Source organism: Vombatus ursinus, unplaced genomic scaffold (genome assembly GCF_900497805.2).
Source record: "Vombatus ursinus unplaced genomic scaffold, bare-nosed wombat genome assembly UNPS02014847.1, whole genome shotgun sequence".
Taxonomy (NCBI): Eukaryota; Metazoa; Chordata; class Mammalia; order Diprotodontia; family Vombatidae; genus Vombatus; species Vombatus ursinus.
The window spans coordinates 5,606,417-5,628,750 of record NW_020954625.1 but is presented as its reverse complement, the minus strand read 5'-3'; the positions used below and the strand labels follow the sequence as shown (position 1 = coordinate 5,628,750).

The window sequence follows — 22,334 nt, the reverse complement described above, 5'->3', positions numbered from 1 at the left end:
AGATCAACGCAAGGAGGCGGGGAGGGGATCAACTTTCTTCCCAGGGTGGGGCAGGGAGCAGGGGGAGGGGGGAGGGAGGAGGAAGTCACATTTCCCTCAGGGCGGGGCTGGAGGGAGGCGGGCCTACGCTAGCCGCGGCCCCGCCCCCAGCCCTGCGGACGTCAGCCGCGGTCCCGGTCCCGCCCCCGCCCCCGGGAGGAGGAGCCCAAGGCCCCGCCCCCGCGCAGCCCTCTCCGGAGGGGTCACGTGCTGGGGGGGGCGGCCGGCGGTCACATGACGGGGGCGCCGCTGGGCGGAGGGAGCCGGGGCTCGGGGTTTCCGTGCGGGGCGCGTGCGGAGCGGCGGCGGGGTTGACCATGGTGAGTGAAGGCGTCGCCGGGCGCGGGGCGCGCGAGCCCAACGGCCGGAGCCCAGCCCGAGGCGGAGCCGCCCATGGCCGGGCCCCCGCTGCCCTCCCCCGGCCGTTTGTGGGCCCCCTGGCTGCCCGCGGGCTCGCCGCTCCTGCGGGCCCTCCTGGCCGCCGCCGCCCCCTCCAAGGTAGCCCCGGGGGCGGGGAGGGCCCCCCGGGCACCCCGTTGGCGCCTCCTCAGTGCTTCCTGGCGGGGGAGCGCCCGGGGAAGGGACGGGGCCGAGCTGGAAGGAACCCGGGCTGGCGGTCAGAGCGGGCACACAGCAGGCGCTTAATACGTGCCGCCCGAGTTGGCAGGACCTCGGGGTGCTCCGAGCTGGGGGGGACCCTAGGACCCTGCATCTGGACGGGGCCGGGGCGGCGGGAGCAGGGATCCCGGGCTCCCAGGCTTCGGAGCTGGTAGGTGGGTCCCGGAGCACCTACTCTGTGTCCGGCGTATGCACGTAGTAGGTGTGTAGGTATGTGCGCGTACAGGATGTTCCAGAAGTAGAACCGCACTAACGCTTTTGGACACCCCGTATATATAAAATAATTTGCAAAATAAATCCTTTGAGCAGGGTGCCAGCAGCTGGAAGAAAGGACCAGGAAAGTCCTTTGTAGGGGGCCTTTGAAGGAAACTGGAGTTTAAAAAAAAGAGAAGGCAAAGGTGAGGAGGAAGGAGTGCATTCCAGGTATTGGGAACAGAGGAGGAAACTGAGGCCCAGAGATGTGAAGGAAAATGGCCAGGGTCACATAGGTAGTAAGTGGCAAAGTCTTCTGACTGCAGCTTCCATGTTATGTGGAGATTTCCTGACATTTGGTGATCCTTCAGAGCTGGGAGGTATTGACAACTGAAGAAATGGAGGGAAAATACTGTAAAAATTGGAAGCAGAAACTTTACACTTGAAGAGGAAAACCGAGTTTGGTGTTTCTTTTTCTAAACAAATCACCGTTGCTCACTTATGTAAACTTAAGTCTTTGAAATGAGGAAATGGCTCAAAAGGCAGACAAAGAAATCAAAGTACTCCATGTCCTTCATAGGGGAAAGCTTACTTGATTGGGTCTCTGCTGAGGTTGGGGCTTGTCAGCTGCCTCTGCTAGGCTGAGTTTCACTTGGGGTTATCTTATCATAGAGCTTGGTTTTTGTGTCAGTGGGCAGCAAAAAGGGACTTACCAGTCTGTTAATTCAAGTTTAGATTTATTATTTTTTAAGTTTAGCTTTCTGTAAATAACCTCAGTTCATAATGTGACTGCTTGAATTTTTCTGTAAAAACTAAGATAACATAATTGTTCATTGTTTGAACTATTTCAGAAATCACAGATAGAGAGCTGCACGTGACCTTGGAGGCCAGCTAGACCCAACCCTCCTACAGATGAGAAAACTGAAGCCTAGGGAGGTTAAATGATTTCCTCACAGTCACACACAGGTGGAATTTGAATCTCGGTCTTCTTACACCAGAGCTAGGGTGCTTCCTATTGTACCCAATGGCTCTATGTGCCGCTTTTTTCTCCTTGTTCTTTAATTTGGCGTTTTGTATTAAGAAGGCCCTTCCACACCTTTTCATTCTGTTTGGCAGTCAGTAAACATTAATTAAAGCACCTCCTATGTGCCAGGCACTGTGCTAAGTGCTAGGGAGGCAGAGAAAGGTAAAAGACCGTCCCTGCTCTCAGGGGACTTATAGTCTAATGGGGGAGACAGTGCGTAAACATCGACGTGCAAACTCAGTACACAAATGGTTGGAAATTATCCACAGAAGGAAGACACTCGAATTGAGGGGGGATTGGGAAAAGCTTCCTGTAGAAGGTTGGGGTTTTTCTGTAATATGACTTTTAATAGAATGATTGAAAGTGGTAGGTTTTTAATTTTAAAATGAGTTATTAAGAAGAAAGCTTCATGGGCAGCTGGTGGCTCAGTGGATAGAGCCCCAGGCCTGGAGTGAGGATGACCTGAGTTCAGATAAGACACTTAATAGCTGTGTGAGCCCGGGCATGTCACTTCATCTCAGCCTCAGTTTGTCCAGCTGTGAAATGAGAATAATAATAGCACTCACCAGCCAGGGTTGTTGTGAGGATCAAATGAGATAATAGTTTTAAAGCCCTTAGCCTGGTGCCCAGACTTAATAAGCACAATGGACATGCTTGGTGGTGCAGTGGAAAGATTGCTGGGCCTTGAGTCAGGAAGACCTGAGTTCAAATCCAGCCTCAGATACTCCTTGTGTGACTCTGCTTGCCTCAGTTTCCTCATCTGTAAAATGAGCTGGAGAAGGAAATGGCAAACCACCAAGAAAACCCCAGATAGGGTCATAAAGAGTCAGACATGACTGGAAATGACTGAATAACAGGAAAACATGCTTATTCCTTTTTCCCTTTAAAATATCGAAAATGATAGAAAGGTAATGCCTAGAATTTTTTTTTAAACTAGTAATCTTGTTCTTATGTAAGAATTACACACACTCTCTCTCACACACACACACATACACACACACACACATATGTCTGACACGTACCCCTTTAGGTACATACCCTGAAAAAAAATGATTGGATTACTATTTGTCCTTCAGCTTTGGCTGGATGGTTCTAACAGTGACTTGTATGGGACATCCCACAAGTCTCAGTACCATTGCCCTGAGCATTTGCAGGGGTGTCACTACCTTTCCTTGTCGCCTTATTTGCACTGTTAGAATCGTGGAATGTTTGTTTCTCTTTGGCCCAGCTTTCCTTCTTTTTGAATCCCTTCATATAGCTTCCTTTTAAAAACTCAACTTCGTAACCTTCAACAAGATCAGCCTGTTTGTTTTACTAAGTAAATCTAGTCCACTCTGACTTTGAGAGTTTTCCTGATTGTTTGTCATCCTCCATTGGATGAAGTTCTTCGGGCTCACAAATTCAGGTAGGCTAGGACGGTGTCTGTGAAATTGTACTGGACAGTGGGGTTCAAAATGAGGTTCATATGTTAGTTGTCAGTGATCTGGGCGTAGGTTTGGGAAGAGCCTTGGAAAAGTGGCTCCTATCCAGGTACTCCGTGTAATAATACTTTACATTCATTTAGTACTTCAATGGTTCACCATGCTTTCCTGTCCCTGATGTCCTTCTATCTACTGTATGAGTTACTCTGTCTTCAAGTCTGGTCTTGCTTCTGAAAGCCTCCTCCTCCTCTGCGGCTGACAGGCGTGCTTAGGACCTTTTACTGACTTGGAAAGAACTGGTGTAGTCTGTGGCCTTTGTTTAGTTTCTTTGAGCTTCAAATGGGATCTCAAAATAGCCTTCTGTAATTTCAGCAGTCGTCCGTTAGCCTCCAATAGGTCTGCATGAAAGCATCCGAGCCCTTTTAGCAAACTCGATTTCCACTTAGTTTCCTTCCTCAGCTCCTTACCAGCCCAGACCATTTTGTTTATCTGTTCTTTTATAGTCTGTTTACATCTCTGGAGAGATGAGATTGGTTCTTCATCTGTCTACCAAAATTAGACTTTCACGGGAAGGTTTAGTTAGGCCGTCCATTGGTTGTGATTGGAGTTAGACAAAATGAACTTTAAGGTTCTTTCCAGCTCAGAATCCCATGGTCCTGTTTTTGGAGAGGTGTCTTGAATGGAGTTCTAGGAAAAGCTCAATGAAAAGATGTGTTTCCTTTGATCAGGAATTTTTTCTTTTAACTCGGAGCTCTTTGGATTTCCCAATTTTTTATGGGGGAGGAGGCAGAAGGAGTACTGATCTTTGAAATGATATATAATAATAAATAACATATTTTAGGTTCTTTTTTTTCCTCTTAATTTCTCTTAGAAGAGCTCTCTGTGAATAAAGGAACCTGGCATGTGTGAAAAGCTAGTGCCGTGGAGTCGGGGAGGCTGGCTTCAAGGCCAGGCCTTGGTGCTTCAGGCCCTTTTAAACTTTTAAGGTTTGCAGAGTGCTTTTGTAACGACTAAGCTATGAGCCAAGCAGTGTAAGTAGTAGGATACCCCCATTTTTCAGATGAAGAAGGCTGAGTGATCAAGTTCCTTGCCCAGGATCACCCAACTGATGAAAATTACACCTCTGTTTCCTGAAGTACCCAAGTCTTCAGCACCTTCTCTACTCCTGGATGTGGCCTTAGGAATAAACAAGGAAGACCAAATCCTTCAGTGCATGTTTTGGAATTAGAACAGAAATGCAAATAGGAACATTTGGCATTTTGCAGGTGCTAAATTCTTACACTGTTGCCTCTTCTCTTCCTCGTAGGGATTGGCATTGAAATCCGTGTTCTCTGAGGCCTTGTTCTGCACTATAGGGAGACCCTGGCATATGTGCAGCCCCGGGCAAAGGCTCTGGTCATTTTCATGACATTGTCTGTTTTCATACTTTTTACTGCTCTAGAATTTTACATTTGAGGAGGCGGAGGAAAATTCCTCCAGAAAGAACGTTGTGGGGGTGGGGTATATTGGCATCAACATTTGAACTAATTAGAAAGTTGGTGAGGCTCTTGAGGTTTGTAAAGTGTCATCTTGATTCATGACTCGTTTAATTTTAAGTAAATTTGATTTTTTTACTTTTGCTAATTGAGTACTTAGTGAACTTTGAAATTAGACATCCAGCTACACATATTACCAGAAATCTTAATAAAGGGGGAATTAATCCCCCCCCCCACCAGTTTGAAACTTTATTTACTAAAGGTAGTTTAGATTTATCAAGAAAAAGTGGGGCAGCTAGGTGGTGCAGGAGGTAGAGCACTGGCCTTTGGAGTCAAGAGGACCTGAGTTCAAATGTGACCTCAGACACATAATTAACTAGCTGTGTGACTTGGGGCAAGTCACTTAACCCCAATTGTCCCCCCTCCCCCCCAAAAAAGAAAGAAAAGGTGATTGGTAGCCAAGATGTTAAAAAGTACAGGTTACAGTATTTTAAATACCAGGAATATTTGGAGAAATGTGTATTAATTTGGTCAGTAAATGAACAGTTCACATTGGTGGTTTGTTTTGAAGGAAAAGTTGTTTAAAGAGAGGAATATCTTTTATTTGGAGGGTGTATTTGTAAAATTAGTGTAAAAGAAACAACTGTTGGCATCTGGAGATATGGTTTTGGAGGCTGTTGGAAGACATCACCTTGGAAGTCTTTCAGAATATCCCAGGAGAGAGTTTGAGAGTTTACATGTGCGCGTCCCAGATCTAGGGTCTTCTGAACTATATAACAACAAAGAATTTGAGTCAAGTCCATTGGTCCATCTGATGGAGGGAGACAACTCTTGTGTTTAGATGTTGCCTTATATTTTTCTGCATCTATGCCCTGATTTCTTGTTTAGATTGTCTGCTCCTTGAGAGCAGAAGCTGATGGAGCTTTTATTACCCCAGGACTGGGCATATGCTATGCATTCCAGAAATGTTTTCTGGTTAATGGTTGTTAAAAATATTCCGTTCTCTCATTCTTGGGTAACAAAGCCCAATTTTCATGAGAATTCACATATGGTTTCTAACTTTAAAATGCTATCTTGGCATGTTGCTGTTATCTAGAAAGGTGTTATGTAGCTACCATCACAGAATTCTGGTGGAATTCTGTCAGCTTGCCTCCTAGAATCTGCCTCCTAGAACTGGCCTTCAGGTTTCCGCATTAAAATAAAGCTAGCTCATTATTTGGGCATAATGCTGTCAGCTAGGGCTGATACGGGAAACCTGGTCATCAGTATACCTGGAATATGTAGGCAGAAATAATGCCATGAGACCAGCATTTGACCTTTGTGATCCTTACCTACTTAGCTAGAGAGTGCCTTTCTGCAGATTTGGCTCCCAGGTCTTTTATGAGGTCAGATGAGGATGGGATTCTCACCATTTTAAAGATGAGGAAACAGGTGACTTGCTTCAGGTCACAGAACTAGTTTCTGGGACTAGAATGCAGATTTCCTGTCCCCCAACCCCAGGCTTTTCCCGCTGTGCTGTAGTGACTTCCTATGAAGAGCATTCCTCTTGATGATTGTTTTTACGTACAGTTCATTGATTTTTCTATTATTAGGACAAAATATTCTTTACCACTTTTTTTTAAAGAACATCTATAGACTGTCAAGGGTCGTGGGTTTTAAATACCAACTGAATCAAAATCACTGAAATCAAAAATGATTTGTGTGGCCCAAATGTTGTTTTTGTCTCCCACCAATTAATTTTGACACTCCCGTGTCCATGAACATCAATTTCTGACATTGGTCATAAAGTATATAAACTTATAGCCTCTGTAAGTATCTTTTTAAAAATTAACCCGTTAAAATGGAATTAGTCCTACTTATTTGGGAGTCAGTTTTGTTTACTTTGTTTACTTTATGTATGTATGTATGTATGTATGTAGTAACATACAACTCTGATGTTCCATCAATGAGAAAAGACTGACATAGAGATAAATTTTACATAAAAGTTTCAGTTACAATGTATTTTATTTAACTACAGATTTAGTTCTGTTTCTCACCACTTCTTTAAGCTCATCAGCAGAAATTTCCTTAATCTCTGTGGTAAATGGAGGTGGTAGATAACTTAGTTTAATTTGAATTATAAAGTATGCTAAAGAAAAATATATTCTTTTGTTAGTGATTAGAATGCTTTTTTTTTTATTTCAGAGTTTTCTTGGAGGTTTTTTTGGTCCCATCTGCGAGATTGATGTGGTCCTTAATGATGGGGAGTCACGGAAGATGGCGGAAATGAAGACCGAAGATGGCAAAGTAGAAAAACATTATCTCTTCTACGATGGTGAATCTGTTTCAGGAAAGGTAAACTCTTTCTATGGGATTAGAATTTTTAGTCACTGGCTGGTTGCAGAACGTTAATATTTGTAGTTCCATGTTGACCATAAAAGATTTTAGAATGGTTTATTTTTGAAGTATGTTTGAGTTCTTTTTTTTTAAAGCACAAGTTTTTACACTCTCATGACTAAATTATTTAGGGTAGAATAGTTGGGGGGGAGGCTCAGAGGAAAAGGATCTCAAAGGTTATCTAGTCCAGTTGCCTTATTTGGCAGATGAAAAAACTGAGGCCTTTATAGTTAAGCGACTTTCTCAAGGTCATACAAGCTGCTGAAGTAGGATTTGAACCCAGGTCGTCTGGCTTCGGAACCTGATCCATTGTCCCTTATTTCCTGTTGTGTTACTCCCTGCACTACTTCTCTTGGTACTTCATTTTCTTTTCCTTTGTCATGGGATTGTGGCCAGGTGCTTGGGGCTCCCCTCCTCCCCACCCTCCCGTCTGCAGAGTTACCTTAGTGTTCAGAAACAGAGTCACTTCTAATCTGTGGTAATAGGGGAGGAGTGGTCTAGCACAGATAATCATCATGGCCTTTTCTAGCCCTCCAACCCCACATTTAAGAAACAGGAGGGATCTGTAGAACAGCAACCAAAATAGTCACGGGGATGGGAAATCAATCTGCTTAGACAAGCTGAGAAGCCCCTAGGGCTGATTGGCCTAGGGAGGAGAGGAAAGCTGAGGCAACGGAAGTCAGCCCAGTGGAGGTCCCACCCCTAATGGGTGATGGGCAGAGAAGTCATCTCATCTCCCTACGTAGAAAAGGCGGCCCAGCTCCTGCACAACCTAGCCTCTCGCCGAGCTTATGGAAGGCACCAAGTGAAGTCTGCAGAACTGTGTTGCCATTCTTTGTCTACACATGAGAAAACTGAGGCTCAGGGAAGGGCTGTGGCTTACTAAGTGTCTTGTCGTCTGTCTTCTCTTCAGAAGATACCAGATTGCCTGGCATTAGACAGATCCCTGTGGATGAAGGGTGAAGGGAAGGGCGTTGGTTGGATTTTCAGTAGGTTGAACAACTATACCTGGAGTGTGAGTTTTCTCTTTCTATCTTCTTACGTATTCACACAGAATCTTTTATGATTATGATTCTGGTCAGCTTCTTTACCTGTTCCAGTAGGTTTTATTTTAAAATTCTTTACTTTGACGCCTTAGCTTTTTTTCTCACTGTCATTCTGAATACCCTCCATCGGTTGACACCTCCCTTGTGACAAAGATGTAGTAGCAGCAGCAGCAGCAGCAGTCCCAGTGACCACGAGCCCGCTGTGCCTTCCCCTTTCCCAGGGTCTATCCTCCAGGACCATTGGATGTTTGACTGATTCAGCACTCAGCTTCCTTGTTTAGTGATCTTTTCATTTTCATCGTTCTAGGGAAGCTGTTTTTCCAGATCTGCTGTCTTCATTCTCTGTTAGCCCATACATCTCTTCCTGTGATTCTCCAGATTTCTGGGACTGATCTTTTCTTGCTGTACCAATAATACCCTGTTCCATTCACGCGCCATCATTTTTCCAGCTGTTTCCCAGTTGTTGGGTGCGCATTTTGTTTTCTGTTCTTTGGTGCCTGACAGTGTACTGATCGAAGCATCATTGTTGTTCTGGGGGTACATCCCCAGGAGTGAGACCTCTTGGTCAAAGGGTGTGAACACAACATGACTGATATGGAAATACGTTTTGTGTGCTTGCACATGTATAACCTATATCGAATTGCTCGTAGTCTTGGGGAGGAGGGAGAGAATTTGGAACTCACCATTTAAAAAAGTGAAATGTTAAAAATTGTTTTTACATGCAAGTGGGAAAAAAAATAAAACATTTTAAAATGGAGGGGGTTTGAGGAGTTCAGTGGCCTTTGCTCCCTTCCTGAGGGCTTTTTAGAACAGTTGGACCAGTCCATAGTCCCTTGCGGGGCATGGTGTGCCCAGCTTCCCTCAGCCTGTCCGCCATTTGTTGGGTAGTCTTGGCTAATTTTCGGGGTACAGTATGAGGAAAACCACCGTGTTCTTTTAGTTAATTGTACTTCTCTTCTCCGAGATTTGGAGCGAGTCTTCATGTGTCCAGGGTCGTTTTCTTCTCTTGAAGATGGTTCCTGTTTTGTCAGAGTCTTTGTCATGACCTGGAGTGGCCCGGAGGATTAGATGACGGGCAGGTGGTAGTGACAGAGTTCAGTTCTGCACCGAAACGAGGAGGAATTTCAGCGACTCCTTTGTTAGCAAGATCAGGGGGAAGCTTAGTTTGGAGATCCTGAAGCATCAGCCGGCAAGCATTTATTTAGTGCCAGCTGGGTGCCAGGCACCATGCTGAGTGCTGGGGAGGCAGAGGAAGGTACAGGATGCTGTGCACATTCAAGCTACGTAGAGCATAAATTAGAGGTGGTCTCGGAAGGAGGGCACCAGGACTAGGGAGGATTGGGAAGGGCTTCCTGTAGAAGGCAGGTCTTTAGCTGAGACCTAAAGGAAGCCAGGAGGGGAAAGCATTCTAGGCCTCAGAGCTGGGCAGCAGAGTCTAGAGTGCGAGGACGGGCCAGGAGGCCAGGATCACCGTGGGGCTGAAGAAGGTGTGAGACTGCTGAGGAAAGGGGCCTCAATCACAGGATTTCATCTTTGATCCTGGGGGGTAATGAGGAGCCACTGGAGTCTATTGAATGGGGAAGAGGGGAGTGACATCCTTCTGTAGGATTTGGTATTATGTATTCGTTCTCAGTTACCTTCCAGAACGACCTTTCTCTCAGCGTGAATCCCAAGGATTGCATGTGCCTTAGAGAGCAATAGATCCTGGGTTCAGATATTGGCTCTGCCGTTTATCACGTGTGACCTTGGGCAAGTCATGCTACCTCTGGGCCTTTGTTTCTTCTGTAAAATTAGAGGATAGCACTAGATGACCTTTGAGGCCCCTTCTGGCTTTAAATCCCTGATTCTATATGAGGTCTTTCATAAATAATGTGCTAAGAAATGAGCTCTTTTCCTGATTTGTTAGAGCAGTGAATATATTTTACTTATTGATCCAATGTGGCAGATTCTTCCTAACAACAACAAAAAATAACAGAATTGATGAGGAAGTCCTATGTTGACAATATTACCTCCCCCATCCCTGTGTAGGTTAGGTAGAAACCTTTTAAATCAAAGTGCTTAATTACTTCATTTGGCCAAGGACTATAGAGGTTATCCGCTCTTTCTCTGAGACAGGAGGGAAGGAGATAGTTGGTGATGCAAAGCAAGGTTGTATATTCCTGAAAATACCTAGTAATATATTATGAATAGGCACGGCATCTGCTATAGACACAGAAATGAAAATGATATTAAAAGAAATGAAAATAAATATGTACTTGCCCCAGAAAAAGCTGGTTGTGATGGCATTCCCTTAACATTTGTTAAAACATTATGTCTTGGCAGGTAAACCTAGCCTTTAAGCAACCTGGAAAGAGGCTAGAACACCAAGGAATTAGGATTGAATTTGTAGGCCAAATTGGTGAGTTTTAAAACATTATCTCTTGTTTGTTTTTGGTATTTCAAGAGTGAGAGGAAAGTTTGTGTCGGAGTGATTGACTTTCTGCTTCTCTGAGGGGAATGAGAGAATTGATGTTGGGGAGAGAAGACACAGTTGGAAAATGTGTTAAGTGACCTCATGAGAATAACAAGTCTTCCTAATCCTGGTCTTTGACTTGGAGATTAACTTTTGGTTTTTCCTTACTGAAACTGAAAATGAGCTAGAGGTTTTCCAGCCACCAGCCTTGAAAGTGATCTGTTCAGTAGCTTACCACAACTTGGCATTAGCCTACCTTAAGGCTTGCTCCCCGTGCTGGTCAGGCTCATCGCCCTACGTTTGCCTGGACTCACAGGACACCCAGAGTTTCACCCAGCAACGCAAAATCTAATCGGCAAGATTCGGAGGAAGAGCTTTTGGCATCAGCCACGTTTCTTAAAAGCTGTGTCCTAAACTAGCATCTTAACTTTTGTATCTTGAAGACATTTCTGCATGTTTTCCCTTCCAGATTTCTTATCTTTGTCATTACTGAATCCTGGAATTGATCATGGTGGTGGTTGTTGTCATCTTACCAGCCCTATGCACACCCATATCCCACTGGCGTTGTGTAAAAGTACAGTATAGAGGGGTTTGTGAAATTTGACTTGGTAAAGCCCCTCATTTTTAAGGTATAAGTTCACAATATAACAGGCCTTTTATACTGTTAATTCTTAAGTATAAAAATTAGAGATTATTTTCCTCCCCACTTGGTGTTTTACTAGAGGAGAAAAAATACATTCCTGACCTCAGTGGCACCTTGTTCTTGGTATTGAATATATAGTAAATTTAATAAGGTTGTCTGTCTTCCTGAGCAACACTATTTTTGACCTTAAAGAATAACTTCAGATGAGTGTTGGTAATTAATGTTTTCACATTATCAAAATATGAGATCCCTAGAGGTATTTTTATGTAATGTGAGTCACTAAAATTTGTGCAACATGTGTAACTTTTTTAGTTAGGCATCTATTATAGTGAGGAAGAATTTGATTCAGATTTTTGTTAAAATGGGGAAAAGCCCAGTGGACTGATTGGAGATAGCACTTGTAATCTTTATAAAGTCAGTGTTTAAAATAATTTGGTCGATTTCTATTTTTCTTAATTTCTTAGAACTCTTCAATGACAAGAGTAATACCCATGAATTTGTAAACCTAGTGAAAGAATTGGCCTTACCCGGAGAACTGACACAAAGCAGAAGTTATGACTTTGAATTTATGCAGGTTGAAAAGCCCTATGAATCCTACATTGGTGCCAATGTCCGATTGAGGTATGGATGTCACTGCATGCCTGGGTCTGGGCTAGGTCTTAGATCTGAGCTCACCTTAATTACAAAAGTCAAAACCAGAAAGTTGTCTGAGGCCAGTCTTTTACGTGTCGTTCCTCTTTCTGCTGAAGTTAAACAGAATGATGGTAGAACATTCTTTAGATAAGGCCCCATCATTTTTGAAGCTAATACTGCTCTGGGAAGCAGGAACTTGTTCTCACTGAAAGCTCTGAGAATCACGAGCCCAGCCTGTCAAATTATAGTCCAGCTCTTTGGTTGAGAAGGGTGGAAGTTTGGGTTGGGTTGTCATCCTTGGCACACAAGGAAGAAAGTCTTAGGACCTTTTGGATGTTGTATTCCTTTCCATAGTGAGTTAGCTCTTTTGGGAGCGTTGATTTAGAACTCACGTGGACCATAGCGGTCATCTAGTCCAGCCTCTTCATCTTACAGAGGAGAAAATTGGGATCCACAGAAGTATAGCGAGTTGGCCAAGGTCATATGTGTAGTAAATGGGAAGGTCAGGATTTGAACTGGGGTCTTGTGACTCTTAAGACCAGCTCTTTTTGTATTATGCTGTGCTTAAAGTAACTTATGGAACTTGTTTTCCCAAGAATATATGCAGACCAGAAAGCCAGGTAGATTGAAGAAAGGCTTAGAGAAGGATTGGAGATTTGAGGAAGTACCTCATAGATCTCCAAGGACCATGTCACAGAGGGGAGCCGCCATGCTTTCTGCGTCCTGTAGCATCCTTTGGGGCCATCCTGAAAAAGGCTGGAAGTGGGGAGCCCGGCATTTCCTGGGTTCTCATGTTGCCTTCCAGCTCACCTGTTTCACAGTGTTTCATGTTCTTGTCTGGTAACTTGTCAGATTTGTTTTCTTTGTGCTGTTCCTCCCCCATGAGATGCCATAAAATGAAAAACCGCTCCTCTTTTGTTTGACCGTTTTGGTTGTAGCTTCCCAGTTTTGTTTCTGATTTAAATTTTAAACCTTTTCATTTTTTATCCACAATTGATCCTTCTTCCAGTTCATCTAAAATATCAGAAACCTGAGGTAAGGGGAGGTCTGGGTAGGCTACAGAGAGGCTCCTGTAACTCAGTTTTTAGAGTCGTTAACATGTTATTTTGGATAAATTCTCAAATTAGAAATTTTGTTAAGTGATACTTCAGTCTAAAATCATTCTGGCCAGAGTTGGACATAAAGGCTGAACTCCAGTTAATGGTTTTCTTGAGTCAAAATATTTAAATTAATGCTGGGAGATTTAACTCCTCTTCCCCGTTTACTTTGTAGGTATTTTCTTAAAGTGACAATAGTCAGACGACTGTCAGACTTGGTAAAAGAGTACGATCTTATTGTTCACCAGCTGGCCACCTACCCTGACGTCAACAACTCCATTAAGATGGAGGTGGGCATCGAAGACTGTCTGCACATAGAGTTTGAGTATAATAAATCCAAGTGAGTGTCTTTTCCCAAAAAGGAGGCCACCACAGAATTCAAAGAAAGATCATTGGGCCACCTTAGTTACCCAAAGTGTGAAATAAATTAGTTTACCGGGTGGGGGCTACTAGAAAGCACCTCAGACTCTGGTGGCATAAAGCTGTCAGTGTTCAGAAACAGTAAAGAGGAGGCTTACAGTCTCGATGCTCCTTTTCAGGCAGACATTGTTTTAGTCCAGTCACAAAAGTACTTGGGACATTGGAATTACTTGAAGGAAAAATAGGAACGAAGATGCAAAGAAGAGCCCATCGGAGCCGAGTTTCTGATACTGGATTGTTTAAAAAACAACAACAACAACAAAAACCCTAATAGGTTCAATAATTGGGCATTCCTAGTATGATACTTTATTAGTTACTAAATGAACACTGCAGAAAGGGAAATCTTCTGCCCACCTTGGCTCTGCATTTTTCTTACATCATTAAGTTTTCTGAAGTAAAAGTCATTTGAGGATAGATTCAGAGCTGGAAAATTGAGGCTAGTCCTGCACTTCATAGGTGAGAGAAATGAGGCACAGAGACTGAGTGACTTGCCCAGGGTCACATAGCCAGCCAGTGGGGCCAGCTGATGGGTTTGGAACCAGATTTTTCTGACTCCGAATCCATTGTCCTGGACGTGGTACCCTTGTTGCCCTCTGTTAAAGCAGCCTTGTAAATAAGTGTCAGAAAATGACCAGTTAGCAGTTGGCCTCTTGGAGATGAAACACAATGAAATGCTCTGTCTTTGCTACTCTATATATAGAGTACTCTGTGTTTTCATATGTGGCTATGTCTAACCATATAGTCTTGCAGTAGAGTGATGATGACTGAAATTTCCAAGCTTGAATTTGTCAAGACAAAATGTCATAACAGTTCTTCATTGGTATAATGAACATATACTGTAGAAAAACGGCTCGTTACACTTAAACCTAATGTCTTAATTATAAAAATATATCCTTTTTTTCCCTCCCAAAGGTATCATTTAAAGGATGTGATTGTTGGAAAAATTTATTTCTTATTAGTGAGAATAAAAATTCAGCATATGGAATTACAGCTGATAAAGAAAGAGATCACAGGAATCGGTAAGTTGAAAACACTCATCGGCCAAGTGTCCTGCCAGATCTGATGGGAGCACAGTTCAGATTTCTCAGTGTGGTTCATTTGGAATCTAAACAAATTTAGCTTGAAGTGTGAAATAGAAGAGCCCCGGGTAGGCCCCTCTATTTAGATCCCGCTACTTCCATGGCTGACCACAAGCTACTCATTCATCGATCATCCTTTGATTTTAGTGGCTATAAAGTTCTTTGTAGTTTTTCTTCTCTCTCGTTTGTTGTGCTTGGATGGGAGATAACCTTGTCACATTTTTCAAGACCTTAAGAGCTCTCGTTATAATTCCGGGTCAAACTTTAGAATTGAGTTCTATGCTCCTCCTAGGTTTCCATCTTTAGTTTTGTAAGTCGTGGTCCTTATAGTCTAATGTCAAAGGTTAGAAACTCATCTTTTTGGAGGCATGGGAAAGGGGGTGGAGAGGTTGGCATAAACCAAAAGGACCTGAGTGTTCAGTCTGCAGCAGGATAGTTTTCTTTGCCCAGAGTAGATATCTATCTCGTTGGAAATCTGAGATAAGATGACTTTGTGCGTAGAAAGGAAACTTTACAGTGGTTCTTAGTATTTCCTCATACGAATTGTGTCTGCTTGCATAGAGACAAGAAATGGTGATGGCAGTTATAGGAAGGAAGGAGCTGGGGAAGAAGGGAGCCAAACTTGAACAGCATAGTTAGCCTATTAATTGCAGGCCCAGTAAGATTATTGGCCAAGCATGGCTGGAACCCCGTGGAATGAGAGTGTTGACTCGCCAGAATTAATAAAAGCAATGGAAAAGGGTGAGGCAAGAGGCAGGATGTTCTGGAGATGTTTTAAATCAATGCCATTACGCTTGTGTGACCAGGACCCAGCACCACGACAGAAACAGAGACCATTGCCAAGTATGAAATCATGGATGGGGCCCCAGTCAAAGGTAACTTACATTTCCTTTCTCTTCATTTTCTTTTGTTACATACGAGGAATAGTTATGATTTTATTATGATTTTAACTTGAAAATATTTGTTTGCTCTCTGCCTCAAACCTGGATTTTGAACTGATCTAAAATCCACTGGCACAAATCTACTGAGAGGCAGCCCCATATTGGAGCCTAATTTCATCCTTGTCTCTAAAAGAAGAAGAGGGTTGGCATTTTAGGGGGCTGGCTCTGCTCAGCAATCTTGCTTAGGTGGCTGTGTGCTCGACCTTATGGTAGGTGTAAGGCACCCCCTCACCCTGGAGCTTCCTCAAGCAGACGGAGGTGATCAGACAAGTCTGCAGATGTCCCGGGCAGTCCTGAGTCTGAGCCAGAGGTAGAGGAGTGGGCTGTAGGACTTGAGGATAGGGAGAGATGGAGAGCCCTTAGGAAGGGAGTTTCTTTTCCATGGCTGGTTGATCAGCTTTGGTGAGGTGTTTCCCTCCCTCAGCCTATCACAATTACAGGGCATGATGGGTCATCTTGGCCACCTTTCTAAGATGTAACACACTTCACTAACCATTTCAGTCAGGTTGAGGCTCGCAGTAGAGGTGGCCAAGGCTCCCTCTCCCCACAGCGGCCAGGCAGCATGCCTGTATGAGCTCATGCCGCGAGGCTGGCGCCTACCAGTGGGAGTTGCCCAAGGAGGGCATCGGTGCAGGGCGGCTGCCTGGAGTGACATGTTACACAGCGACGGAGTGGCCACGTTCTCCCCCTTGTCTCTGGTGCTTCTGACCATGGCAGCCGTGCTTGAGTCAAGTCAGGGTCTGCCATGCTTTGGGAGTGGAGCGAGGACTGTGTGAAGAAGGGTTTAGGTGACGGCCTCTCCTGCTGGAGGCGGGCAGATGCTGCTCTCCTCTTCTCTCCTGGTTTTTTATAAGGGTCAGTGGAACCTCCACATCAGGAAAGAGGGACACATGGCATGTTTTGGTCCTAATGTTTACAGTAAATTTAACTTATAGGAATGGTCTCAGCCTGCACGTGTGATTCCCTTGGTGTGAGTAGTGCTGTGGGAAGTACCTCCAGAATTGCTGGCCAGGGCCGCAGGCCCGGGTGGCATGGGGCTTTCTCTAGTGACGTTGCAGGATTATCTTTCCCCAACAAAAATAATTATCTTTTTCTTAAGGTGAATCAATCCCCATAAGACTCTTTCTAGCGGGATATGACCCAACTCCAACGATGAGAGATGTGAACAAGAAATTCTCAGTACGCTATTTTTTGAACCTAGTCTTGGTGGATGAGGAAGACAGACGGTACTTCAAGCAGCAGGTACGAGCGTAGCCAGCTGATGTCTCGTTCTTGGTCACTGTGGCGGTGGGGGTCATGGGCAGATGGAGGAAGGTGAGCAGAGCTGCCTGTGGGGTCTGTGCGTGCCATCTTCACTTCATTCAGAGAAGCACAGGTGTGATTCATCCATTTCACAAAGCTCCTGAAAGCACTTTGATTCAGACTCTGCCACCTCGATCGGTGACTCTGTTTTTCAAGGCTTCAGTGAGGTTGCTGAATGTGTGCAGCTTGTGTTCAGCTGCCATTAGTTCAAGTGGTGGAAACGTCCATCCGATGGCTTTTTCAGCCATTGGGCACAGTCTGATTCCTAGGCTTTTATTTCACCTCTAGATAGGGTAATTTCACAGATGCATTGGTTTTCAGTCTGAACACTAAGTAGACTTTCTCCAGACTTTCAATAGTGAAAACCACCGATGGGAGGTAAGAGACTTGTGGCCTTTTATGAAGACACAGTGAACAAGTATTTACTAATCTTGGGGGGATCAGAGGAAGCAGAAGTGTGGGAGCCTGCGACAGAATGGGAAAGGCGAGGCAGATGTTTGACGGGGTGAATTGGATTTTGCCTGAGAACACCAGAGAAGTGGGGAGGTGTTGCCTGAATGACCAGTTCCCAAAAGAACCTGAGGACTCAGGGCAGCTAGGTGGCGCGGTGGACAGAGAGCTGGCCCTGGAGTCAGGAGGACCTGAGTTCAAATCCAGCTTCAGACACATAACACTTACTAGCTGTGTGACTGGGTGAGTCACTTAACCTCAATTGCTTCACCAAAAAGGAAAAATAAACCACCAGAGGCCTTGAGGCTATTGAGTCATGTGACAGCACCCCAGACGGGAAGCTGTGTTGAAGCCCCTCTTTGAGAATTGCCTTCAGAGCATGAATAGCCTCAACAGTCACACATTGTTATCTTTTGAGGGATGGACTGGACTTGGAGAAACAGGCAAGTCAGTCAGGAAGCAGTCTGGTCAAGTGTGGAATGATCTGGCTGCTCAGGATGGCAGAACCCAGAGGCTCAGAATTAGGAATGACCATAAAGTGGCAAAACTGGTTTTCTTGTGGGGGGCTTTTAAGCTGAAATCAGTTGTAATATAGCAGCGGCTCCAAAAATGTTTGCGTAATGGCAGTGTCATTGGAGTGAGTCCTTGTGCTGGCCCTTGAAGGCCAACCCTCAGGGAGTTGGGACTTGTTTAACAAATGAGTCTTATTATCTGCATGGGTTCTGAATATAAACCAGTTATTTCTTTGAAGAGTTCAGAGGAAAGAAAAATCACCATAGTCCAGCATGTAATCTGAGGTTTTATGGATGAGGTAGGATTTCCTACCTTGAAGGATCTGGCAGGATTTAGATGAGCAAAGAGGCTGGGAGGTAAGAAAGTAAAGGTCATTTTAGGGGATAGTGAGTAAACCAGATTGACTGAGGTGGAGGGTTAGTGTAAGGGAGTGGGAAGAGGTGAGGTAATGCTGGAACGGCAGCCAGGGGCTAGGTTATAGAGGGCCATGACTGGCATGCTTTTTTAAAAAATGGATTCTTTTTGGTTGTACGTCACTTTCTTTTCTGGCCATCTCCTTCCTCTTTTATCCAGTAAGTTTATTTCTTATAATAAGAAATTAAAGAAAAACTTATAGTAAAATAAACCAACCTGTCACCTGATGTGTTGACAGTACATAGAGTATTACCTAACCATAGTACCTTAATGGCTTCTGCAGAGAAGAGAGTGGGAGGTCCATTTTCTCAACTCTTCTCTGGGACCAAGCTTCCTGCTAACATGAGTGCTGTGCAAGGGAAGTTGTAGTGTCTTTATTTTGTAGGTATCGTGGAGCCAGTGAAGATTTCTGAGAGAGTATATGACAAAGACGCGTTTTAGGAAAACTAACATCGTATGCGGGGTAGGTAGAGAGGGTGCTGTGGGCAAGAAGGTGGAGGTAGGAGTTTATTAAGGTGGTTGAAGTCACTGGGACAATTCTGCAACGCCTTGTACTTGGGGTAGGGGGACACTCAATAGATGTTGACTTAGGATGTCTAGGAAAGGACACAAACATTACAGTTATTTGGGAGGAAGAATAGACAAGGCTTGTTGACAGCCTGGATATGAAGAAGTAAAAAAAATGCCTGTTGATATTTGGGAAAAGTTTAGTTTTGTTTTAGACAGGTGTAAGCTAATGGTAGCATTGGTATTGAGGATGACCTCCCCTTCTGTCTTCTCAATCAGCTTCTTCCCAACTAACCTTCAACCTCTTTCCTACTACTTTTGACTTCCGTTTCCCCACCCTTTTTAAAAAAAAGAGTCTTCTCTTGACCAAAGCAGCTTCTCAGGCTGTCTGCGGCTCTCTTGGGTTTAATCACCATCTCTCTGCAGATCTGTTCATCCAGCACTAACCTCTTGCTCCCGAACTGCCCTTTGGAAATTTCAAATTGAATGGCCTGGAGATATCTCATACTCCATCTGTCCAGAACAGAGTCCATAGTCTCTTTCCCCCGACCCGCTATTCTTTCTGTCTCCCAGGCTTATAACCTTGTTGTTATCCTTGTCCCTTCACTCTTCCTCAGTCCTTATGTTCAGTTAGTTGGCAGATCTTTCCGTTCTGTGTCCACAACATCTCTTCCACCCAAACCCTTCTTCTCGCGATGCCCCCAGCTGGGTTCGGGCCTTTAGCACCTCTTGCCTGGGCTGTTGCAGTATTTTCTTATTGGTCATTCTGCCTCAGTTTCCCCCTTCTCTAGTCCATTCTCCATTCGGCTGCCAAAGAGATTTTCCTTAAGCCCGGATCAGACCACGTCATCCCCACTCATTTAGCTCCAGTGTCTCCTCTAAGATCAGTTACAAACCACTGTTAGGCTTTTAAAGATGGCCCCAGCCTACCTTTCCAGCCTCTGTGGGCATTACTCCTACTCTCCCAGATGGAGGTTCTGGCTTTCTTTTTGTTCCTGGCTCCTGTCTCTGGGCCCTTGCTTGTTCCATCCCCCATGATTGGAATGTACTTGCTCTCTTCCCTAGAGCCACAGCTGCTTCCGCTGCCAGTGCCCTCCTGGGTGTTTGGGGTGCTTTATAGATGTAGAGCGTAAGCGCCTGGAGAGTGGGGATAGTTTCATTCTGGGTCTTTGTTTCCCTGGCGCCTTGTATAATGCCTGGCACATAGTAGATGCTTCATAAATGCTTGTTGATTGAAGTAGAAAGTTCAAGACACGCATATAACGCTCAAACACAGTCACAACCACAAATAGTTCATGTATCGGTGTTCTGGCATTTATTTTTACCAGGAGATCATCTTATGGAGAAAAGCTCCCGAGAAGCTGAGGAAGCCGAGGACGAACTTTCACCAGCGCTTCGAGCCTCCCGAGCCGCAGGCCTCTGCCGAGCAGCCGGAAATGTGAAGGCAGGAGGAGAACGGGGTGGGGAAGGGCAGGCTGTCTGGCTCCAGCGGTCACAGCCTGCACAGGACAGGGCCTCAGACCCCTCGCCTCGCCCTCTCTCTCGCCATGGTCCCCTGTTTGGTGGCACTACTAACCGGTCGCAAAGGTGTACATCCAGTTACAAAGTGCTTTCTCTGAAACACTGGAGCTTTCTCAAGCTGCCATCTCTCTCTCTCTCTCTCTCTCACTCTTTTTAAACTTCATACTTTGATTTGATCATATGCACTCAGATATGCATAAGCTTAAACATTAAAAATGTCCATGCGTGTAGGCTGGCGTTTTGTCATTTTGTTTCCTTTCTAGAGATGTAGATCATGAATCTTCCTGCCCCATCTCCATGTCATGGGCTCCCTCTCATTCTCTGCGAAACCTGAGACTTGTGTGTTCAGCTGATGAGAGAGGCTCTGAGTGGCTGTGAGGTTCTGTGGGCTGCCCGGCTTGGCAGCTGTCCCTGCCTGAGGATTTCCATTCAGTTTTGTGGGTGTTGGGGGGTCCAGGCGCCGTTTTTGTCCTGAGCCCTCCGGTTCTGTGGCATTCTGAATGCACTGGGAACTTCTTACAACTTGTAATGGGAAGGGGTGCTTGCTGTCTTACACCCACAATTTCTTTTTTTGCCGTTAAGTTTGTTTAGCTCTTACGTTGGCACCACAGTAGTTTTTCTTGCGGTGTGTTCTGTTTGTGTTTTAAAATTTCTAATGTTCATATAAAATTTTTCCCCATAGATACTTTAAGGCATTTTATTTTTTTTAAGTCTTAGGGAAAATTCGGCTGTGAGAAAACACTAATTCTTCAATTCACAAACTTGTTGATTGTTGGGGTGGGTGGACTTTGTATTATCTTCAGTCTGTATCTGGTTAAACATACTCATGTTAAGCTGCAGCTTTGGCCAGTCAAAACTCAGATTTTACAAGCTAACTAACCTCTCTAGGAAACACACCCAATGTCCTTGTCTCAGTTTTGTTGAACGTTGAATTTAAGTCCTCCTTGGTTCAAAGGCTCTCAAAGCTTGCGCAGTGGTGAACTGGGTTTGGTTGGGATGCATCCATGATGTATCTGCATGGCAGAGGCGCCGGTTTTGTCCGAGCCACAGAAGCCACCTGCACTTAAGGTTCACGAACCAACCGAGACTTTTGACAGATGTCAGTGCTAGCCTTGCCAGTGGACCGAACTCAGTCTCTGCTCATGCTGTCTGAGAACTGCTTTCCTCTGGTGGCACCTTGACCACCTCCTCTTACTGCAGAAGATACTCTCTGAGTTCCTGTGCTCTGGGAACATCTCTTTTCAGCGTGGATGTCTGGGGGTGGAAACAGATGGATTTTTTTTTTTCCTCATGTAAGTGCCTGTTCAGAAATTAAAAAAAAATTTAAAATGCCAAATATTTTCATGGTCACTTGCATGTAGTAATCTAGAAACTGTTTGAAAAGATTTTGAAAACTGATTGTATTTAACCAGCCTAAAATTGTGCAACCGTGTATAATAAAGAATTTGAAACTGATATTGAGCTGCTATTTGAATGATTAAAAATAGCTGTATTCTCAAGAAGCCTGGTCTCCTTTCTTAGCCGCTGGGGGGTTGGTCAATACTGCCTTACATGGGAATCGTGAATGATTGTCACGTTGTAAAGATGGACTGACTTGACCATAAGTTAGGTTAGGAGGCTGTTCTGGGACAAATGCTGCTGATAATTCAGCTGGTCTTTGGCATGCCGGCGGTGCCAGTGAGGCCCAGGATGTGGCACGTCCTCGCTTTTGAGTCTTGAGCTGAGGGGATCAGACTTCATTGTTCTGACCTGCGAAGCCTGGCCAGGTTTGGAGAGGCTTATCAGCAAGACGAGGCACCGACTGAGGTGACTTTTTGGCCACAGCCACTGCTGAGGGTTGGTCATCTCCAAGAGGGCCTACCCTAACAAAGTTAGGGGTTCTTGGGGTGCTTTCAGTTTCCCTGCAACTTGAACCCATATACTAATGAGCTTGTTTAAAACTCATGGGATTATATACGGGGCACTTACCTTTTGATAACCAACTTAAAGAATGAGAAAGATTTTTAATAAAAACTTTGATGATCTGGGATATTAGGGCTGTTAATTAAACTGAACCCTGGCAGAGAAAGAAATGGCGGAGATTGATGGCTGTTTCGTGTTGATTTGTAAAGGGAAGGGGTCCATACCGAAGTTTGTTTTTTTATATGGACCTCCCTAAAGTTTATACAGTG

The 22,334-nt window shown here is 44.5% G+C and overlaps 1 protein-coding gene across 1 annotated transcript; it reads left to right on the top strand.

Annotated features, from left to right (window-relative positions):
• The first annotated feature begins 299 nt into the window (after positions 1–299).
• VPS26A (VPS26, retromer complex component A) lies at positions 300–21,618 on the top strand. The gene is made up of 9 exons (XM_027840658.1): positions 300–359; positions 6,954–7,103; positions 10,514–10,589; positions 11,751–11,907; positions 13,192–13,356; positions 14,349–14,455; positions 15,322–15,390; positions 16,556–16,698; positions 19,971–21,618. Exons 1-9 carry the CDS (start codon positions 357–359, stop codon positions 20,082–20,084), a joined length of 984 nt encoding a protein of 327 aa, XP_027696459.1. The 5' UTR covers positions 300–356; the 3' UTR covers positions 20,085–21,618.
• Positions 21,619–22,334: the final 716 nt, after the last annotated feature.